Source organism: Mandrillus leucophaeus, unplaced genomic scaffold (assembly GCF_000951045.1).
Source record: "Mandrillus leucophaeus isolate KB7577 unplaced genomic scaffold, Mleu.le_1.0 Scaffold132, whole genome shotgun sequence".
Taxonomy (NCBI): domain Eukaryota; kingdom Metazoa; phylum Chordata; class Mammalia; order Primates; family Cercopithecidae; genus Mandrillus; species Mandrillus leucophaeus.
Window position 1 is genome coordinate 3,341,752 of NW_012101277.1, and position 21,774 is coordinate 3,363,525.

At 36.0% G+C, this 21,774-nt stretch overlaps 1 protein-coding gene across 2 annotated transcripts in view; it reads left to right on the forward strand.

The window, feature by feature from the left end:
• The window catches only part of FAM19A2 (family with sequence similarity 19 (chemokine (C-C motif)-like), member A2), a 522,099-nt gene that overhangs the window by 497,244 nt on the left and 3,081 nt on the right, over positions 1-21,774 (forward strand). Inside the window, exon 7 of one of the 2 annotated variants that reach the window (XM_011972930.1) lies at positions 862-872. The exons of the other annotated variant lie outside the window; for it this stretch is intronic. Within the exon in view, the coding sequence (XP_011828320.1) occupies positions 862-863 (2 nt within the window). The 3' untranslated portion in view covers positions 864-872. Of the gene's footprint in view, positions 1-861; positions 873-21,774 lie in introns of those variants that run through there. 2 annotated transcript variants of the gene reach the window in all.

Sequence of the window (21,774 nt, forward strand, 5' to 3'; positions counted from 1 at the left end):
ATCTTTATGATGGGAAAGTTGAAGAAATTAGTGCAATGCTATATCTGGAAACCCCTCTTCAATGCCAGACTTTAACATTTATTAGCAACCTGATGTGATTTAGTGGATTTCAGAAATGTTTTATACTTCAAGGAATGCTCTTTTTTGCCTATCACAATGGCTGAAATTCTTGCATTAGAGAGTCGTTCATTCACAGCCTGAAGACTTTACATCTAGAAGTTATTTATTAAAATTTAGATTTCCATTATAAGAATAATTACTCTATGTGGGCAATGATATAATTTATTGTCCATAGTAGGACATATTTCCAGGATAAACCCAACAGGAAGTCAGGACAACAGGGGTAAATCAGAGCTATCCGAAGCAAAATGGAAAATGTAATCATTCCAGTTGTAAGTAACTATTAGCTAATGTCCATTTTAAGTATTGGATGAAAACAAGTTTAGAAAGAAGACTCAATCTGAGCATGATTGTAATGCAGAAGTACTATGCAGGTGGAAGAATACCAGTAATAAATTTCAATTATTAATTTTATGGGTGACTCATCAGTACCAAATTCATTAGTAAAATTGAACCCACATAACTTGACTTTCAGTTTTGCTAACAGATCAGGTGATATCGTTAAGTTTCTCCTCCCCTCATTCCATAAAAGAAAACTGAAGAACTTAACAAAATATAAGATGATATGTTTGGAGGCATTGGAAAGCCAACAAGAAAGCAAAGAGTTACTTGTCGAGAATTTAGGAAAGGATGAAGATTAACAGCGATTAGTCTGCTCTTGTAAATCACTTAACCCATGGAGGCAATTATCAACATTAGAGAAGTGACTCAGTGGATAAAAGTACATTGACGACCTTGCAGAACCCAGGAGACTGCCATAGTAGGCCAGGGATTGCTGAGAAGGGGAGCCCTGGTGAATCTCTCTTATTTCTTATTGTGAACCCAAAGTGCTACACCCCAGGAGGAAGAGGGAATTAAAAGTAGAACAGCCCTCACAGGGCTCAGTCTGAATCACTTTAATACCTGAAATTAGATTGAGGTGAGCAGATATTTTTAAGCTATGCTTGGGAAAAGCAAATGTAATTCTTCTCTGGAAAGATTATAGCCCCAGTCTCACAATCACTCCACAAATAATTTTGCAAATACATTCAGCATACAATGAAAAATAACCAGGCAAACATGAAGACAAGGCAATGTAAACAAAAACAAACAAAATAATATACAATAGTGAATTATTAAACTGTAGAACTGCTGCACGAAGACAAACATTAAAAAATTTGTAAAAGAATGTTTAACTTCCAAGTCAACTAAAAAAATGGACTAATAAAAAATCCAAAAGGCGGCAAAAGAGGAGAGAAAATAAATCTAGAACAGGTGGAATAAATAGAAATTACTCAATAATGGTAGCTGTAACTCAGATATATGAGTGATTATATCAAATGCTAATGGAATAAATAATTAAAAAGCAAATAAATAAATGTTTAGAATGATGAATATGCTAATCACCCTGAGTTGATCTTTATGTAATGTATATATGCATTGAAACATCACACTGTATCACATAAATATGTACAATTATTATGAATCCATTATGAATAAAATAAACTTTTTAAGAAAGGCAAATACAAAGATTGTCAATCTGGATCAAAAGATCAAAACACAAGTATATGCTGTTTAACAGATGTACATCCAAACTATAAGAATTAAGAAAAATGGAATATAAGACAATAATGGGAAAGATACACTATGGAAATATCAATACCAAAGAATTTGCAGCAAATACTATTGCTAACGAAGGATATTTTCTAATTATAAAAGGCCTAATTCCTCAGGAGGAAACCACATAAATGACTTTCTGCTTGTATTAGTGCATGCCTACCACTTCTATTTTCGTAAGAATTAGTTAACTCTAATTAAGTTCTCATTAACACTTACTAAGTTCTCACTACAGCCAAGCACAACTCCAAGAACTTTATACATACTAGCTCATTTAATTCTTACAACCACCCCATAAGAAAGACTTGATTATTATCATCCTTTTACAGTTGAGGAGATTGAGGCATAACGAGGTTGTCAACTCCTAAAAATAGTGAGTATATTGGTAGTTGGCAGAGGGAAAGAGGGGGTGATGAAGGGGAAAATAATATAAAGGTAGTCATTACCACTGACACTTACAAATGGTAAAGATGGTAAATTCTTTATGTATATTTTTACCTCAATAAAAAAAATAAATAAAAAGAGGTTGCCCAAGTTACACTGTGAGTAAGCAGTGGAGCTGAGATCAAATCCAGGCTACACAGCCTGTAAGTCATGAAAATAAATATTTGAGTAGGAAGAGCCTAACTGATCCAAATAATTTTTGGCTTTGTCTCTGCTGCACATTTCAAACCAGTTTGCCATAATTGCGATAGGGGCTAATATATTCCTTTCTCCGTGCTTCAAATATTAGTTTAGATTTTTATCTATATCTTTCAGAACTCCCAAAAGCCAAGATATGGCATGTTTTCTCATGACTGAACTCGATTTCTCTTGGATTTCATTAACCCAAGAACTGCTGAATAGATTGAGTATATAAGAGATGGGTTATACCATCAAAGACTTCCTCATGGATAGATTTCTTGTTCTAGATTGGTTTTCTATACTAAGGAATATCTCAATATAGCTAAAATTTAAATGAATATAAACCATGCATTCAGGAATCTTCTCCCATCAGTCAGCTGAAAACATTTAGCAGAAAAATCTTCTGTTGCTTAACGCATACACACACACACACACTCACACACACACGATCACTAGCTCACTCCACCTTGTCCCTCCCCAAAACATTGCAAACCATCGCCATGTGAACCTCCTTGTCTCTCCCCAAAGCATTGCAAACCATCACCATCTGAATGGAAGGAACAGAACACTGGCCTCCAGGACTTATAAATGGAAGTCTACATGGTCTCTCATGCCCATCCAACCTCTATCTAGTTTCAATTTCCAAGCATGAGGCTTTCTAAGGGAGGAAGTTACAAAGTTATGTGTGTTACTGGAAACTTCATTGCATTTCTTTTTAGTGTGACTCTATGAGAGCAAGGACCATGTCTGCTTTTGCCTATAGTTTAGCCTTAGTAAGTAACGTGGTAGCACAGTAAGATTCATTGAATAATGCATTGAGTTATTCATCGAATAAACAAGGAAGTAAACAGACAAATGAACAAACCTGTGATCTCATCTCCTACTACTTTCTTCCTTGCTTATTTCACTGACACCACACCACCCTTTTGTACTTTTGTCATCTCAGGTATTTTGCAGATGCTGTTACCTCTGCCTAAAATGCTCTTTTCCCAGCTACCAACTTGATTGGCTCTCTTATCTCCACATGCTCTTACTGAAACCTCACTTTCTCAGCAAGTCTTCCTCATCTACATCAACTAAAATTGTACATCCCTGTCTCAAAAATCCCTCTCTTTCTCTTGACTTAATTCTTCTCTTGGCAGGGCCTAAAATTCATTAAAATTTTATGTATTATGTCTGTTGTTTGCCTGCCTCTGTAGATAGTCAGTTCCACAGAGGAGTGATTTTTGTCTTTTTCTTCACACCTAGAACAGTGCCTCCCACTTAGTACGTGCTCAATAAATATTAGCTAAATGAAGGAATAGAAGAACCTAGAACACATAACCTGTTTCACTGGTTTTGAAGCCCAGAACTAAGAATCCCTTCCCCAGACTATCTCTTCCTGCTTCCCTGCATCTTTGGGAAGTTTCACTTAATTTTTCTGAGGTTTAGTGTCCTCAACTATAAACTGGGGATATTGGTAATTAGTAACAAAGACTAATAATAGTAATAGCAGTAAATCATAAATGGGGACTGTCTCACAGAATAGTTCTGGGGGTTTTACAAAAGAATATGGAAATTTACTAAGTTGTCTATTGATGCCAACAATTATGATCTGAAAGGTGGAAGTAAAAGAATAATGAGCAGGGTTTCAGGATTCCTTGAGTAACAGAATGAGCAGCAGTTTTAACTGAAACCCAATTTTTTGGTCCTAGTCTAAGCCAAAAAATTTGTAGCACTTCTGCTAAGCAAAAATTAACTACTAGAAAATGGAAGATAGGAGGTAGGACTAACTTGCAGCTCCCACTTAGACAGACAGAACAGCGTGTGGAGACTAACATTGTAAACTTTTGCTTCAAGAACCACCACAGGGACATACCAGAAAAACTAAAAGAATTCACAACACGTCGCTTGTTGCCGTAAACTTCGCAAGACAGACAAAAAACTCAGTACCTAAGTTTGGAGGGGTAAAGTCCATCTTCTTTACTGGGGAAACTGAAAAACCAGATGTTGGGAGAAGGATTTAACCTCACCTCGATCTCAAACAAATTTAGAAAACAGAGCAAGGTATGAAAGTAGAAGAAGTAGTGGGAAGAACACTGTAGGTACTGCCTTTCTCCAGGGAAGCCATTTCTGACTTTATCTCACAGGGGTCCTTGGGGAAGGCAGTCAGTGGAATTGGGGAAGGGCCACAAGGAGAAGGAGACTTCCAGTTGAACTTTATAATAATTTTGACCGAGTGCAAATTTTCCTGGGCAGAATCCTGTGGTAGGGGTGGAAGTGGGAATTGTAGATATGAGCACAGAAGCCACAACAGACAGGGAGGGGCAAAGCCCGAAATCCCTGCCTGCTTTCTCAGAGGGAAGACTTGTAGCCTGGGGCAAGATCTCAGCCCTGCACACTGAAGGCCTGGATATAAATTTGGCTCTGTTGACTGTTGGGGGAGCATGGTGGGAATGAGACTGGCCTGTTGACTGTGTAGGTGTTGGGTGATGCTTGTCACTGCCAGCTTTCCCCACTTAACTTGGTGATCTGTATGGAGCAGCAGAGGCAGTCATAATCCCCCTGTAACATAAATCCACTGGCCTGAGGACCACACCCCCATACCATACAGTGGCTACAGCCAGCCCTGCCCATGGAGAGTCTGAGATCAGACACACCTAACCCTGCACCCACCTGATGGTCTTTCTCTACCTATCCTGGTAGGCAAAGACAAAAGACATAAACTTGTAGGAGCTCTACAGCCTCACCAATTGCCTGAGAAACCCAATACTTATTCAGGTGGCCTGAGGGCAAGCTTCTGTCTCCCCTGTACTACTGCAGCTGATATTCTCTTGAAACCACCACCTCCTTGCTGGAGGCCAACTAACTCAATATATTATACCAACTTAGAACAACCCTGCTCTGAGGAAGGAAGATACACCAGCTAATTCCACTGCCTATAACATCCTGACTAACCAGAGGTCATAAGTCTGTCCATGTGACAGCTTTACTGCTAGCATAATCAGTGTTCAGAAAAATCAGTGCACTAAAGAAAACTGCAGTAAAGGACCCCATAGAATTTAATTCACTTCCTTGCTACATCCACCACAGCAGGTGCTGGTATCCATGACTGGGAGACCTGAAGACAGATCACATCACCGGACTCTTTGCAGACACTATCCAGTACCAGTCCAGAGCCCAGTAGCTCTGCTGGATGGCTAGATCCAGAAGAGCAATAATGGTCACTGCAGTCTTTCTCTCAGGAAGTCCCATCCCTAGGAGAAGGGGGACAGTACCATATCAAGGGATCACCCCATGGGATAAAAAATTGGAACAGCAACCCTTGAGTCCCAGATCTTTCCTCTGACATAGTCTACCCAAATGAGAAGAAATAAGAAAAAATAATTCTGGTAATATGACAAAATAAGGTTCCATCACACCCTCAAAATATCACACCGTCTCAACAGCAATGGATCCAAATCAAGAAGAAATCTCTAAATTGCCAGAAAAAGAATTTAGAAGGTCAATTTTTAAGCTAATCTAGGAGACACCAGAGAAAGGTGAAAACAAACTTAAAGAAATTTAAAAAATAATACAGAATATGAATGAAAAATCACCAGAGAAATAGATATCATAAATAAAAAACAATCACAACTTCTGGAAATGAAATACACACTTAGAGAAAGGCAAAATACACTGGAAAGTGTCAACAATAGAACAAATAGAAGAAAGAAATTCAGGGCTCGAAGACAAGGCTTTCAAATTAACTCAATCTGACAAAGAAAGAAAAAAAAATTTTAAAAATTAATAGAGCCTCCAAGAAGTTTGAGATTATGTTAAATGACCAAACCTAAGAATAACTGGTATTCCCAAAGAAGAAATCTAAAACTTTGGAAAACTTACTTGAAAAAATAATTGAGGAAAATTTTCATGTTCTTGCTAGAGCTCTAGATATCCAAATACAAGAACCTCAAAAAACAAGTGGGAAATTCATTGCAAAAAGATTATTGCCTAGTCACATAGTCATCAGGTTATCTAAAATCAAAATGAAAGAAAGAATCCTAAGAGCTGTGAAGCAAAAGCATCAGGTAACTTATCAGATTAACAGCAGATTTTTCAGCAGAAACTATACACACTAGAAGGGATTAGGGTGCTGTTTTTAGCCTCCTTAAACGAAAAAAAATCAGCCAAGAATTTTGTATCTTCCATTTTCCAGTAGTTATACCTAACCAAGGAGGTGAAAGTCCTCTACAAGGAAAACTACAAAACACTGCTGAAAGAAATCCTAGACGATGCTAACAAATAGAAACTCATCTCATGCTCATGGATGGGTAGAATCAATATTGTGAAAATAAGCATACTGCCGAAAGCAATCTACAAATTCAGTGCACTTCCCATCTAAATACCACCATCATTCTTCATGTAACTAGAAGAAAAAAATCCTAAAATTCATATGGAACCAAGAATGAGCCCACCGATTAGAGATAAAACATATAGAAAAAAGTTATTCTACTCTTAAAATATTCAATACATATATATCAAATTAAAAAAAAAGAGTCCCTGAAAACATTTCTGTTTTTGAACAATGTAAAGAAAATGGATGATTAGAAATGTGTAAATGATGTATTTCTCCACATGCAACTTGCTTTTTCTAAAAAAAAAAAAAAACTCTTCTGAGATTTTTGTGCACCCATCACCCAAAGAGTGTACACTACACCCAATGTGTAGTCTTTTATACCTCACCCCTCTCCAACCCTTCTCACCGAGTCCCCAAAGTTTATTGTATCATTCTTATGCCTTTGTGTCTGCATAGCTTAGTTTTCACTGAAAAGTGAGAACATACGATGTTTGGTTTTCCATTCCTGAGATACTTCACTTAGAATAATGGCCTCCAACTTCATCCAGGTTACTTGCTTTGCCAAAGCAGGACTAAGAAAAAGGAACAAATTTGGAGGCATCACATTTTCTGACTTCAAACTATACTTCAAGGCTATAGTCACCAAAACAGCATGGTACTGGTATAAAAATAGGCACGAAGACCAATGGAACAGAATACAGAACCCAGAAATAAAGTAAAATATTTACAGTGAAATGATCTTTGACAAAACAAACAAAAGCATAAAGTGGGGAAAGGACAACCTATTCAACAAATGGTGCTGGGATAATTGTCAAGTCACACACAGAAGAATGAAACTGGATCCTCATATCTCACCTTATACAAAAATCAACCCAAGATGGATCAAAGGCTTAAATATAAGACCTGAAACCATAAAAATTCTACAAGACAACCTCAGAAAAACTCTTATAGACACTGGCTTATGCAAAGAGTTCACAACAAAGAACCCAAAAGCAAATGTGGCAAAAATGAAGATAAATAGATGGGACTTAATTAAACTAAAAAACTTCTACACAGCAAAAGTAATAATCAGCAGAGTAAACAGACAACTCAGAGTGCAAGACAATACTTGCAAACTATGCATCCAACAAAAAACTAATATCCAGAATCTACAAAGGAACTCAAATCGGCAAAAAACAATCCCATCAAAAAGTGGGTTATGGACATGAACAGACAAAAAATATATTATATATATATATAAGTATATATTTACAAATATATATACACACACACACACACACATGGCCAACAAACATTTAAAAATGCTCAACCTCACTAATTGTCAGGAAAATGCAAATCAAAACCTCAATGGAATGGCCATAATTTAAAAGATAAAAAAATAATAGACATTGGTATGGATGTGTTGAAAATGGAACACTTACACTGCTGGGGGGAATGTAAACTAGTACAACTACTGTGCAAAACAGTGTGGAGATTTCCTAAAGAACTAAAAGTAAATGTACCATTTGATCTAGCAATCTCACTACTATGTATCTACCCAGAGGATAAGAAGTCATTATATGAAAAAGACACTTGCCCATGCATGTTTATAGCAGCACAATTTGCAATTGTAAAAATACGGAACCAGCCCAAATGCTCATCAATCAATGAATGGATAAAGAAAATGGAATGGAATGCTACTCAGCCATAAAAAGAAATGAAATAATGCATTTCACAGCAACCTGGATGGAGGCCATTATTCTATGTGAAGTAACTCAGGAATGGAAAACCAAGCATCGTATGTTCTCATTTATAAGTGAAAACTAAGCTATGCAGACACAAAGGCATAAGAATGATACAATAAGGTTTGGGGACTCAGGGAGAAGGACTGGAGAGGGGTGAGGTATAAAAGACTACACATTGGGTATAGTGTACACTCTTTGGGTGATGAGTGTACAAAAATCTCAGAAATCACCACTAAAGCACTTATCCACATAACCAAAAACCATGTGTTCCCCCAAAAGTATTGAAATTAGAGAGAAAGAAAAGAAAGAGAAAGAAAGAGAAAACAAAATAAAAAATATGTAAAATGTGTCTTCCCTTTGTTCATGCAGTTCCACATTCAGAAACTATTATGAGGGGGAAACCCCAAAGCAAAGTATCAAAAATAAAAAATAAAAATCATATCCACTTACACCAAAAAATTAGCTTCTCTTTGGCTTTAAAAATACCAGTCTCCAGATTTGATAGGGGGAAAAAAAAAGCAGGAGAGAGGTCAGGCATCCTGAACTGTAATATACAGAGTACATAATTCTGTTTGTGTGCGTGCACATAAGTGATTGCATGCACAATATTATTTGGGGGCAATGGTGAACCAATCATTGTGCTATTTGTTTACTGTGTTCCATTATAGGAAATTTGATGCTATTTCATTTGCACCACCATATCTGATGTCAAGTGAGCATGTAATTCCTTGGTGTAGGGTAATTGTCTCATGAAATATTTCAGGAGAAAAATTTCCTGACAGTGTTAAGCAGCTGTATGGAAATTACTCAGGAGATAGGTATATTTTTTTTTTAATGGGATAGCTTCTAACTGAAATATTAACTGTAATGAATATGCCAGCATCAACCTTGATGCATTCATTTGGACATTTTCCACATCCCAAGTGATTAGTCTAATACCAATTAGAGCATCACAGATTGCTATTATCTTCTTGCATTATTATTTTCATGAATTAATTTTGTTTTTAAAATCAGACCTTTTCCAAATGAGAATAAATTTAAATATCTGAGGTGAAAATGTGAAGCTGAATGTCAGGACCCATGCATATCTATAATTTCAAATTTTGAAACTGCAGAATTATAGGGATAATCCTAGAAAAATTAAAAATTGAGGAACTGACCCTTTGGGTCACCTAATCGCCCCCCCTTACTGTTTACAGAGAATCCAAATATTGATTCTAGCTTTTCTTCTTCTGAAATTACTTATCACCTTTTTCCTTATATTAATTCATTCATGTGTTCATTTATTTATTCATCTCTCCATGCATCCATTGTTTCAATCTTTCATTTAATAAATATTAGGCATCATGTATGTGCCTGATATGCTGCTTAGCACTGAGGAAACAAAATGTGTGCTAATATTATTTTTCTCCAATACCTCATATTTTAGTGAGAGAAACAGATTAATAATCATAATGTGATGAGATATGTCTTATAATAGAACTATGACAAAGTGCTGATTGGATAAATCATGAAGTGGCTACATTTCTTCTGGGGTTTGAAACAGGTATATTTTAGGCAAAGCTAAAACAAACACGAAGATAAGGGGACATGAATGGGCACATCAAGTCCTAGGATTAAATAGACGTGACTAGAGTAGAGCAGGCATGTTTTGTGGGGGCATTGGGAAGAAGGGGAGATGAAGCTGTGTGTTTGGGGTCTAATCATGAAGGATCTTATATATCATAAATAAGTTTATGTTTCTTCCTGTAATAGGAGAGTATTGTAGATTTTTCTTTTCAGAATGATAGTGGCAAAGAGGAGGAGGAACATCAAGGAACAAGACAACTCAGGGCATTATTGCAGTTATACACACCAGGTGGAATAAAGAGTGTAGTAGTGGGACCGAGAGTAGGAAATAGATTAGAAAGATGATTAGAAACTGATTAGAGATAAGACATATAGGAAAAAGTTATTCTACTCTTAAAGTATTAAATGGGTATATATGAAATTTTAAAAAGTCCCTGAAAACATTTCTATGTTTTTGAACAACATAAAGAAAATGGAGGATTGGAAGTGTATAGATGATGTATTTCTCCAAGTGCGACTTGCTTTTTCTTAAAAAACAAAAACAAAACAAAAAAAAACTGAAACTCTTCTAAATTTTCTCAGTCTTTATGATTTATCTTCAGCTGCATGTGTCCACCGCAAGTCATAACACTGACCCACTTCACAACTGCGTTGGCTTTGATATATCTAAATAAAGGCCTCTAGATTCGACTCTGTGGCCAGAATACAAAAGTTCCACTCTTCCTCAAATCATCATTTAAATCTTACATTTTCTGGTTTAGGAGGGAGAGGCCAGGATTAGCAGGGATAAGAAAACAGGGGTCTGTTCTAATTGCTCAATAACACAAATATTTTCAAAATTGGAAAATATATTTTTCTACTAATTACATGATTAGTCTTTTTTGTTGCTATTAGTTTTAACTATTCCAACCTCTCAAATTTATGTAGAAAGTGCTTTACTTTACTTTTAACTTATACAACCAAAACCCCTCTATTGTCAGAGTCTAAATTACTATTAATAGCCAATTTGCATATGATTTATTATTTATTGTTATACTTTTCTGTCAACTACTGAATTATTATTCAAATATTTGAAATTCAAATAGTATGTTTTGATATCGCTGGAGTACTTTGGAAAAGAGAGTATAAATAAAACTACTTTTTTTTTTTTTTTTGAGATAGAGTCTCACTCTTGTCACCCAGGCTGGAGTGCAATGGCGTGATCTCAGCTCACTGCAACCTCCGCCTCCCAGGTTCAAGCGATTCTTCTGCCCCAGCCTCCAGAGTAGCTGGGATTACAGGCAACTGACACCACATCCAGCTAATTTTTTTTTATTTTTAGTAGAGATGGGGTTTCACCATGTTGGTCAGACTGGTCTCGAACTCCTGATCTCAGGTGATCCACCCGCCTTGGCCTCCCAAAGTGTTGGGATTACAGGCATGAGCCACCACACCTGGCCAATAACACTTTTAAACATCTATCTCTATCTATAAAATGTCATAAGTTACAACTGAAAAATGTCATGAATCTCATTCTGTCTGTTAATGAGGATTACATAATTAATAATGATTAGAGAGCAACAAAGTTGACTTGAAAAATGAATGCCACCCAAGGGTGACTAGACCTATATGTTGGTTAAATGGCTTGGTTCCATTTATCACCCTCAAAGTGTGTATGGTTCAAATTCCTGCCTCAGCAAATTACAAATTACTCTAGACATGGATGATCAGGCAAGGCTGTGAATGGTTAAGATCACAAATATTTTATCTTTGAATTATAATTGATTATTACTACCTAATATTGTTTCTACAATTATTTTATACTTTTATACTTAAATGACTATCTCTTGATTTCTGTGTACTTTCTTCCTTGCTTTTAATGAACTTTTTTCTTAGGTTTGTGCAGAATGCTTCCCAAATATTCACAAGAAATACTTACTGTCCTTTTTTTAAAATTTCTTGTAAAAGCTGTTTATTTTAGTCCCATTTAAAGGTGTGTCTCTTTGAAATTAAAAAATGATGTACTAAGATTATATAATCTTCTAAGAGAGATACAAACCTATCCCCATTGTGAGCTTTTTTGGAGGTAAAGGACATTATTGTCTTGTTGTCCCTTTATGCTTGTTGTAATGTCCCCTTTCTCCCAGGTTTGCTTTCTGTAATAATCTGTTAAACAGTGGAGTGCCTGACATGTGTTTGTTCCTTAGGCAAACGTGTAAAACTCTTCAAGTTCGAATGGAGAAGTAGAAAGAGAAGGTTTCTGCTGTGCCTGATGACAATTTTTGATTTCTCCACACTCAAAACAGTTTTGGCTCCATGTTGGAGCACTAGTTGTGGCGAATCCTAGTGTTGGTCGGATTCTAAGGAAGGGACAGAAGTTTCATTGAGAAGTAAAGATTCAAAACAACTCCAGAAATGAGCTCCCGTCTTGGTTTACTGCTCACAAAGCAGCAGGTGTGTACATGGTGCTAACAGGATTAACTATGACCTACTCTTTCTTGTGGTTACCATTAGCATTTAAGTGCCCCTGATTTCAGAGGGAGACAATGAACTTGGTACAGCTTTAGGGAGTCAGAGGGCAAAGACTGCCTCAGTGGTCAGTAAAGAAAGGCATTGGATTATTGTTATTAAAAAGTAGAGAGAGGCATAATTCTTTAAACTAATGTGAAGCTCATACACTGAACAAATAATTGGCCACAAAGAGCCTTTATGTATGTCACCTACAATGGCTCTGCAGTATTGTTTTCCCCAAAATAAGAAATGGATACTACAAAATTCTGGGTGTATTCTTGGACTTCTGTTAGTGTTCAAAGCACTATTATTTGGAAATAAGCATGAAAAGTACTGAGCCATCAGACTTTCACTTAATCTCCATAAACCAATTAAGGCTGCATTCTTACCTAATGGTCCATTCTTTATATATTTAAATTGCCCCATAATTGAATATTATTTCATACCTGCATCTAAGCATTACAAATAATTAGATTGAAGCATTTATATTTTGGTAAACTTTGGAAATTCAAGATTACTGAACTATGATGGTTGTTATCAGAAAAGTCCAAAAATAATTACATCTAGTAAACCAAAAAAAGAAAAAAAAAAAGCAAAAAGCACCCAACATGTTAAACATCACCATCTATGTTGCCCTATCCTTCAGAAAATTGATTTTAGTTTGAAATTTACGGAAGGGGATTTTTTAATACAAGATCTACCACATATAAAATGATTGTTTCTTAATTTTATGGAAGATGATAGGGATGGAGAGGAGAGAATGCTCCATCTCCATGTGCTGCTTCTGGCATATTCTCAAAAACTGCTGATACTTCTTTTGTCTTTCCACAAGTTACGTCAAGTCCTTCTAAGTGACAGCAACATATTCTTCATTAAGACAGGTGTGTAACCGTCCAAAGGGTTCTTCCTGCCTGCTGCACAAACAAAATCAATTCATAGAGACCATGGCATTGCAATAAAGAATTTAATTGATGAGAGGCCAGCCACATCACACAGGAGATGAAGTTATTACTCAAATCAAACTCCATGATAATCTAGGGGCTAGGGTTTTTCAAAGATAGTTTGGGGGAAGGGGTGGGAGTGGCTAGGGAATGGCTGCTTGCTGCTGTTGGTTGGGGATGCAGTCATACAGGTGTGGGAAATGGTACTCCTCCACGCTGAATTGCTTCTGGGTGGGGCCACAGGAGCAGTTGGTGGGTCCATTGGTGTCAGGCATGCAAAAACCCTGAAAAGATATCTCAAAAGACCCCATTAGGTTCTACAACAGTGATGTTATCTAATGGAGAAATTGGAGAATTTGTATCCATTGTGACCTCCAGAACAATGGCTGGCAATTGTTTATGTCTATGCCTTAGCAGAATTCAGGCTCCTCTATCCTCCTAGCCTGGTGATCTTTCCTTAGCTTTACAAAGGTGATTGAGTTTTGGTGAAAGCCTATTATTACTTAAACTATAAACTGAATGTCTTCCAAAGTTAGCTTGGCTTAAACCCAGAAATAATTAAGATCAGGTTGGATACCAAAGGCAAGATAGGGTTTAGCTAGATTAGATCTCCTCAACTGCCATAATTTTCTCCCTGATACAGTTTTTGCAAAGGTGGTTTCAGTATCTCAAGGAAAGGTTGTCCCTAAGAGCCATTTGTATTTGTAACACAAACCAACAAAGAAGTTAAGAGAAAATGCTCTCTACGCTACTAAAAGGAATTTCTTCCAAGTTTCAGCTCTTCTTCACCCCTAACTCCAACTATCTTAAACTCATTTTTTAAAGTACAATTTTTAAAGCTTCTGTAGTAAGACTGGAATTCTTGAGGAGAATGATTCTTGACCAGATTGAAACTTATCAAGTAAAGCTTTCCGGCAGAAAGTGGATAAAAACTATCAATTCAAATTACTCTTTTACAAATGAGAGGCTAGTCTAAAAAAATGAACTTAATATCAAATTTAGCAGGTAAAGTACCTTTGAATTGAGTTCAGAATCTCAACTGTCTGTAAAAATGTATGAACTATGCTGGCATATAGAATTAATATCTTTAAAAGTCTGCTCAGATTTCCTTGAGGCATTTAAAATAATTGTTTTTCTGACTTAAGGATTTTTGGGGTGTCTCCAAGAGATTTCTCCTTATTCCGTATGTTTTTGACTTTCACCATTATCTTAATTTTGTGTGTGTTGATTCTGCACCTGAAACAAACACAGTGTGTGTGTGTTGGGGTACCAAGGGAAGGGGAAGCAAAGTCTTGTCCTAACAAATGTTTTGTAAAGTTTCAAAGGAATTTATTAGTTACTTAAAAATCAGGAAATGCTTTGTTTTGCTAGCGTTGAATGTCATCCAGAGAGAAACGGCTGATCTGCTTCTGAGTGAATGAATGCGCATAAATGGCAACGCAAACAGTCATCTACTTCCGCGAGTCACGTAGAAGAGTTCATGGCAGGCACACTGTACAGCTTTCAAAGTTCCAAGAAACAGCGTAGGTCCATCTGTTCAAAAGATTCATTTCCAGTCGAGATCTTCATTTACACAGCATAGGAAGCTGAAAGCCATTGACAGATGTTGTGTATGTGGTAGGAGCTCACTAGTTCTGCATTCTAATATAATGATTAGGCCTTTTAGAAAATGAAGTCTTCAAAGTGATTATACCGCTGAAGAATTTAGGTAATCAGAACAAAGTTTTATTCCATTTAGAAGTAGTGTTTCTTAAGAAAGGTCATAATAGTTGGAGGCAAGAAGTGAGTTAGAACCTCACTGACTCCAACCAATATGCTTGGTAGATAAAAACTCGAGTTTCAGAGATTTTTAAAAGTGATTTATCCAAAGTTCTACAACTAGCATGTGGTAACGCTGGTATAAAACCTTGGTCTCCTGACTAGCAGAATAAGGCTGTCCCCTTCAGGCATATCTGGTATTCTATTTCTTTCCAGAAGTCTAGAAAGATTATATGTCAAGTCTGAAAAATCTTTTCTTTTTTTGCTTCCTACACTGATACACTGATTTATACCTAAATATAATCAGTTAGCTACAGAAATGCTGTTGTTTCAGATTACGCTTTCCACTCACCCAAGGCTGTTAAATTTTTCAAGAATTTATAAAATAGATAACTGAGAATAGTTCAAGGTCCTTTAGTGGAAATGTTGATCTTAGCTGAAGTATTAAACATATCTCAAAGTGTTAAAATAAATGTTCAGGCCAATCTAGTGAAAGCAGTTCTTTGGAGGTAAAACTAAGCTGTAATATGAAAATACAATGGTTTTCACGTTTCTAGGGGTCACTTCCATCCTGAAAGTAAAATATAGGCTTAATTTTCACATAAATGAGTAGATTTATAAAAGTGATTCATATGTCACTGTCTTATAGTGCCTTACCTTACCTGAAAGCTGTCTGGTCAGCTTGCTCATGCGTGAATATCCTAGGCCAATAGGTGTCTTTCATTTCGTAATACCTCATTGCATGAAGTACTTTAAGATATGACAAGTGCATTCACATATAGTTACAACCAATGTAATGGCAGCTTTTCTCAAGCTTAAATGAGAAAGCCTGCTACTGCAGAGTAATGATGTTTTAATTGCACATTTAGTACACAAAAAGTGAAACAAGAGCTTATTTCATGTACTTGTGAGAGCTACATTAAAAAAATACATTTGCAGTGAAGCAGCGATTATATTCCAAGAAAGGAAGAGTTCATCAAATCCGCACTTAGGATGATGAAGGTATTCTATTCTCCCTTTTACCTTTACCTAATAAGTTAAATTTATTGTAAAGTTAGTTTGAAATCATGAAATTGTGCCTATTTGTGATGTTATTAAGCAGCCATCTTAAAAGGATTGACCATGCACTGCATTTAATCCTGCCTCCTCTTAGAAGTATTACCACATTTCCTTGTCTTTCAGTTGTTTAACTAAAGAGTGCTCACCAGTCCAAAAATAAATGTTTATGTAATAACATGGATATTTTAGTGAAATTTTAACTCTTTTTAAAATGAAATTGACTGCAACGTTCATAATGCATTTTCACTTCTACTGTTCATAATGCATTTTCAGTTCTATTATATAAATATTGTTTAATAGTTCCTCATAACAAGATTTTAATGAACATATTGGAGAAGACGATTTTTTAAATTAAGCTAATATCATATAAGATTTATATTGATGCTGTGGAGGTTTGACAGTGATTTCACAAATACATTGTAGACTGGCAAATGGAACAACTGAGATTTTTAAAAATCTGGGATATGGGGTGGAACTCAAAGAAAAATAATATCAGAGGAACCATCAATAAAGAATAGGGAAATTTGCAAATCTGCATTTTCTTTTGGCATAGTAATATCCCATTTATTTTTTAAGCATAGATAAAATGCAGTGCCAACTTCCTAAATATGTATCCTTTATGCAAAGTCTGATGGCATCTTGTTTACTAGAAAGACAAAGAGTTAGAAAAAAATAGAATTATGTTATCAGAGAAGACTAGTAACATATGTGCAGAAACAATCAGAGGCAAAACCTGGGAATTTAATACATTTGGATGCCTAAAAATTTACACATATCTGAATAATAATAGTTCATACTTCTTTAGCACTCTTTAGGTTCCTCAAACTGTTCTAAGCATGTAACCTATTAACTCGTTTACTTCTCAGCTCATACAGTCCTATGATGCAGATGCTAATAGTATTTCTGTTTTACCTGATAAATCATTAGCAGAACTGAGCATTGAAAACAGGCAGCCTACCTTCAGGGAACATCAAAGTGGTGCTTCATTTTTTTCTTAATTTTTATTTTTACAGGTTCCCCCCCCCGCCCCAAACAGTCTCACTGTGTCATCCAGGCTGAAGTGAATCAGCAAGATCATAGCTCACTACAGGCATGACCTCCTGGGCTCGGGCAATCCTCCCTGTAGCCTCCTGAGTAGCTGAGACTAGAGGTGTGCACTATCATGACTAGCTAATTTTTATTTATTTATTTATTTTTTTGTAGAGTCTGGGGGGTCTTGCCATATTACCCAGCCTGGTCTCAAAATCCTGGCCTCAAGCAATCCAACTGCCTCAGCCTTTTAAAGCAGTAGGATTGGCCGGGTGCGATGGCTCATGTCTGTAATCCCAGCACTTTGGGAGGCCGACAGGGGCGGATCACGAGGTCAGGAGACTGAGACCACCCTGGTTAAGACGGTGAAACCCTGTCTCTACTAAAAAAAAATACAAAAATATTAGTCGGGCATGGTGGTGGGTGCCTGTAGTCCCCAGCTACTTGGGAGGCTGAGGCAGGAGAATGGCATGAACCCAGGAGGCGGAGCTTGCAGTGAGCCGAGATCGCGCCCGTGCACTCCAGCCTGGTCGACAGAGCGAGACTCCGTCTCAAATAAATACATACATACATACATACATACATACATACATACATACATACAGCAAGCACTGGGATTACAGGCCTGATCCACCACGCCTGGCCAGTGCTTCATTTTAAATATCTGACTTTTATTATTAACAAAACAAGATCAAGAAAAGAAATAATTGCAAGATGATTCACTGTAAGCAACAGAAAATTAAGTCAATATATTTTAGAGAAACAAGAAGTAATACCTCCCTCCAATAGGTGTCTTATGTATCACCTTTTGTATCTTGTTTGAAAATTTCTACTTCTACCATCTACTAATATTGAAAAGGCATTTACTGGGACAAGCACTTTGTCTGGATTATCTAATTTAATCACAATAGCATATTACACACAGGGAGGCCAAGGGTCAGCGAGTTTAAATAATTTATTCAACCCCATAGTGTTAGTGATAAGGCAAGGATTTGAACCTGGGCAGTCTGCCGAACAAAGCCTGAGCTATTTGTAATTATGCCTCTCACCGTAATATATTATCTCCTGCGGATAACCTAGTCAGCAGGACTTGAACAGGGGGAAGAAGGAATTTTAGATTTCAATATAATGATTGTAAGAATTTTAAGAATTTTGTAAAAGGACAGAATAGATTCTTGAATTTCCTTCCAACTTTGTAATTTACTTTAACTTGAAGATTGGCAGAGGAAATTTCACAATACTCAAACAATAAAATGGAAACAGTATAAATAATTGAGTTCACCTAATTTCAAATTTCACTTAAATCATATACGTTATTAACCAGGTTTTATTTTCTCAATTTAAATTGTTGAACAGACTTAAAGACATGATTTTAGCATGAGTTTTTTAGAAATCTAATCAGGGCCCTATAATTGTTTTGTTGGCCCGTGATAAGTGGGTGCCCTGAATCTTAAATAATTACTACTTTTTGCTTAATGTTACCAGATTAGCATCTTCATCCTGGTTGACCGCTACTAGGGTAGCTTCCTGCTTGTGACAGAAAAGCTATTATTATAATTTCTGCATTTTATATGTGTTCAGCAGCCCAGTAGTTTCACTTACCAAACTGGCTGGTACGCGGCACACACAAATAAGATTTGCGTAAAAAAGAACAGCTGTGTAAAATATTGCCTTTGGAAAGGCAAATTTACTGAGATAGTGATTATAGCGCATGAAGCTCAAGGCATAACCATAACAATCGTAGGGCCATTTCTCTCCCTCATGCAGTATTTTATATCTATTGCCCTCAGAACAAGAAGATAGTGTGCAATCATGGTAGCAAATGCTATTTCCCATCCTGTAGAACTGATTTTATTGCAACCTCCTGCTTTTAGTTACTGAAAATATGCCAAAAATCTTCCTTAGAAGGTAAAACTTAGTGCTTGGCCTCTTCCAAAAAATACGGTTTGAATGAAAGAATGTTATTTAAGTTCTAAAAATATGGCAATGCTTAATTTGGTATATTAACGATTACTTTTACTTTATAAAATGTTGGATTGTATAAATATTGCTTAAGCAAATCTTGCATATCAAGATGTTCCAGTTTAGAGTCTATAAAAGGTAAAATGACGTTTAAAATATGTTTCCCCCACTAGCAAGCCAGAATTTAAACTCGAGTCACTCAGATTTATTTAAAATAAGCATACAAATTATAAAAGGTTGATATTTTTGTTTAATTTTAGGTAACAATTTTATTTGCAAATAGTATTTGGACCTTGCATAGTACGCTTTTTTACTTAGTGATAATGTACCTATATTTAGAATCATTTTCCTATACATTTTTAAACCTACGGTTTTCCCATCTTGTTTAGTGGAAACCTTGAGATTGTCAGGGAGGGTGCTGGTAGATATTTATGCATGTTCATCTTTATTTTGTGTTGAAAAGGATAAGTCATTAGTTAGGCTTTAATTCCTTCAATGTAGTTCTCTAAACCTGCATGAATGTCTGTTAGTGTTGTTTAAAGAAAAACTTTAGCCGAATTAAATTGAGCAAAGAACAATTTGTGAATCAGGCAGTCTCCCAAGAGTAGGCTCAGAGACTCCGGCACAGACACGTGGTAGAAGATTCATAGACAGAAAAAGGAAAGTAACATACAGAAAACAGAAGTGAGGTATAGAAACAGCCAGATTGGTGTTACAGCTCAGCATCTGCCTTATTTGAACACAGTTTGAGCAGTTTGGCTACCTTTGATTGGCCAAAACTTGGTGATTGGCATAAGAGTAGGCTACAGTGTGTTTATACCTCTATTTAGGTTACAGTTTATGATGTACAGAGATAGCTTTAGGTCAAACTTAAAATAAGTAAGGAGGAAGCTTTAGGCTAAACTTTATTTAACAGTGTGATTCTTTCATTCTACTTTCAGTGGCTCTTTTGTTAAAGATTTATACATTCAAAAGCAAAAAAAAAAAAAAAAAAATTCCTCCTAAAATCCAGACCTTTTATTTTTATAGTTGTTCAGTGTTGACAAAACTAGGTGTTAAATAACATTATAATACTTGATCTTCATGGCAGTACTGCCATTCTGGCCTAAATACAGAGCTCTTGATGCCGAACCACCATGTGTCCTCTTATCAAAATCAAATAATTACAAAAAAATCAAGTATTAGATTGTACACTTTCATCTAATATTAGAAATGATTTATATCATATTATTCATCTCATAATATTTGCCAGGATATTTTTTAAATTAGTAATCCAGGAATATTGTGTAAAAGTTAGGTGTGAGAATAGGTTGCTTTAATTATGCTGTAATCCATGTGTATTTAGACAATTACTTCTTTTAGTCATGTTTAAATTTTGTTTCTCTAGCAATTATGTTAGCTGATAGAAAGATATCATCATAAAAATGTATGTTTATGATGTTTTTGAGGATATGGGTAACCTCCTTATTTATATGTGTTTATATGTTTATATGTGTGTGTATATATCTTTTTTTCTCTACAAAAATGGAGAAAGATTTGTTTTAGTTTCATAAGCCTTTTGTACTATACTTTTAATTTAGATATTTATTTTCAAAATTATATGAGTAAAGTTTTAATATATAAATAGTTGAGAGGAACATTTCTCTACTTTATATAAACCAGTAGAGTCAAATATTTATTTAGCTTGAAATGAAGATATAGGAATGCATCTATTACACTCACTAATAGATTACTTAGAACCTGAGCTTGAAGTGGATCAAGAGGACATGTGTCTTGCTATCATGGAGTCATGGCACCATGTTCATCCAGTTCATTTCCGCCATGTTTCTCCATTTGGCTACACGGAGCCGCAGCAGAGGCTAAACCATTTATTCTCTCTCAATTTCCTCTCTCCGTCTTTTACACACACACGTATATCTTCCTCTCTCGTTTCTTGTCTTTGCAGCATTAGTTTTGAAAATATGGTCCACGTTCATACTCAATTTGGAAGTCCTTCACAGAAATTGTATATGATGACTCCTGAATGGCAGGCAGATTGATAATTGATAATGAGATCGCTGCTACGCCTAAGATATCTCCTGCTCCCAGAGTCTCAGAGATTCAGTAGGCTCTTCATGTGTTTCCAACCCTCCATCCTCGGTTCAACTTCTTCCATGGTTGGGGAGTAAGATACTTCAGATACATAGGCAAAGAACTCCTTCCTCGGCAGTGCTAGCAGACCACTGAGACAGAAATAAGATGACTGCCTCCATACATGAAAACACATTTTTGCCTTCTGTGGCATCTCCCTTTGGTAATGTAATTTGAGACTAGCCATAGCAAAGTCTAGAACTAGCTTATTATTTTGTTTAATGTATTCATTTTTTTTATAATTGATCAGAAAACAATGAAACCAAAGACTTTTGTAATGTTTTTCAAAGGACAAGTAACAATGTCACTTAATAGAATAAAATCAAAGTTTCAACAATAATTTTTTAAAATCGCTTTTCGTTTTAGCCATTCCTAGAAAAGACCTGTTAGGTAACTCTCTAAATACCCTGCCTGATATGAGAGTGGAATTAGAAATTTATTGACACAGCAGAAA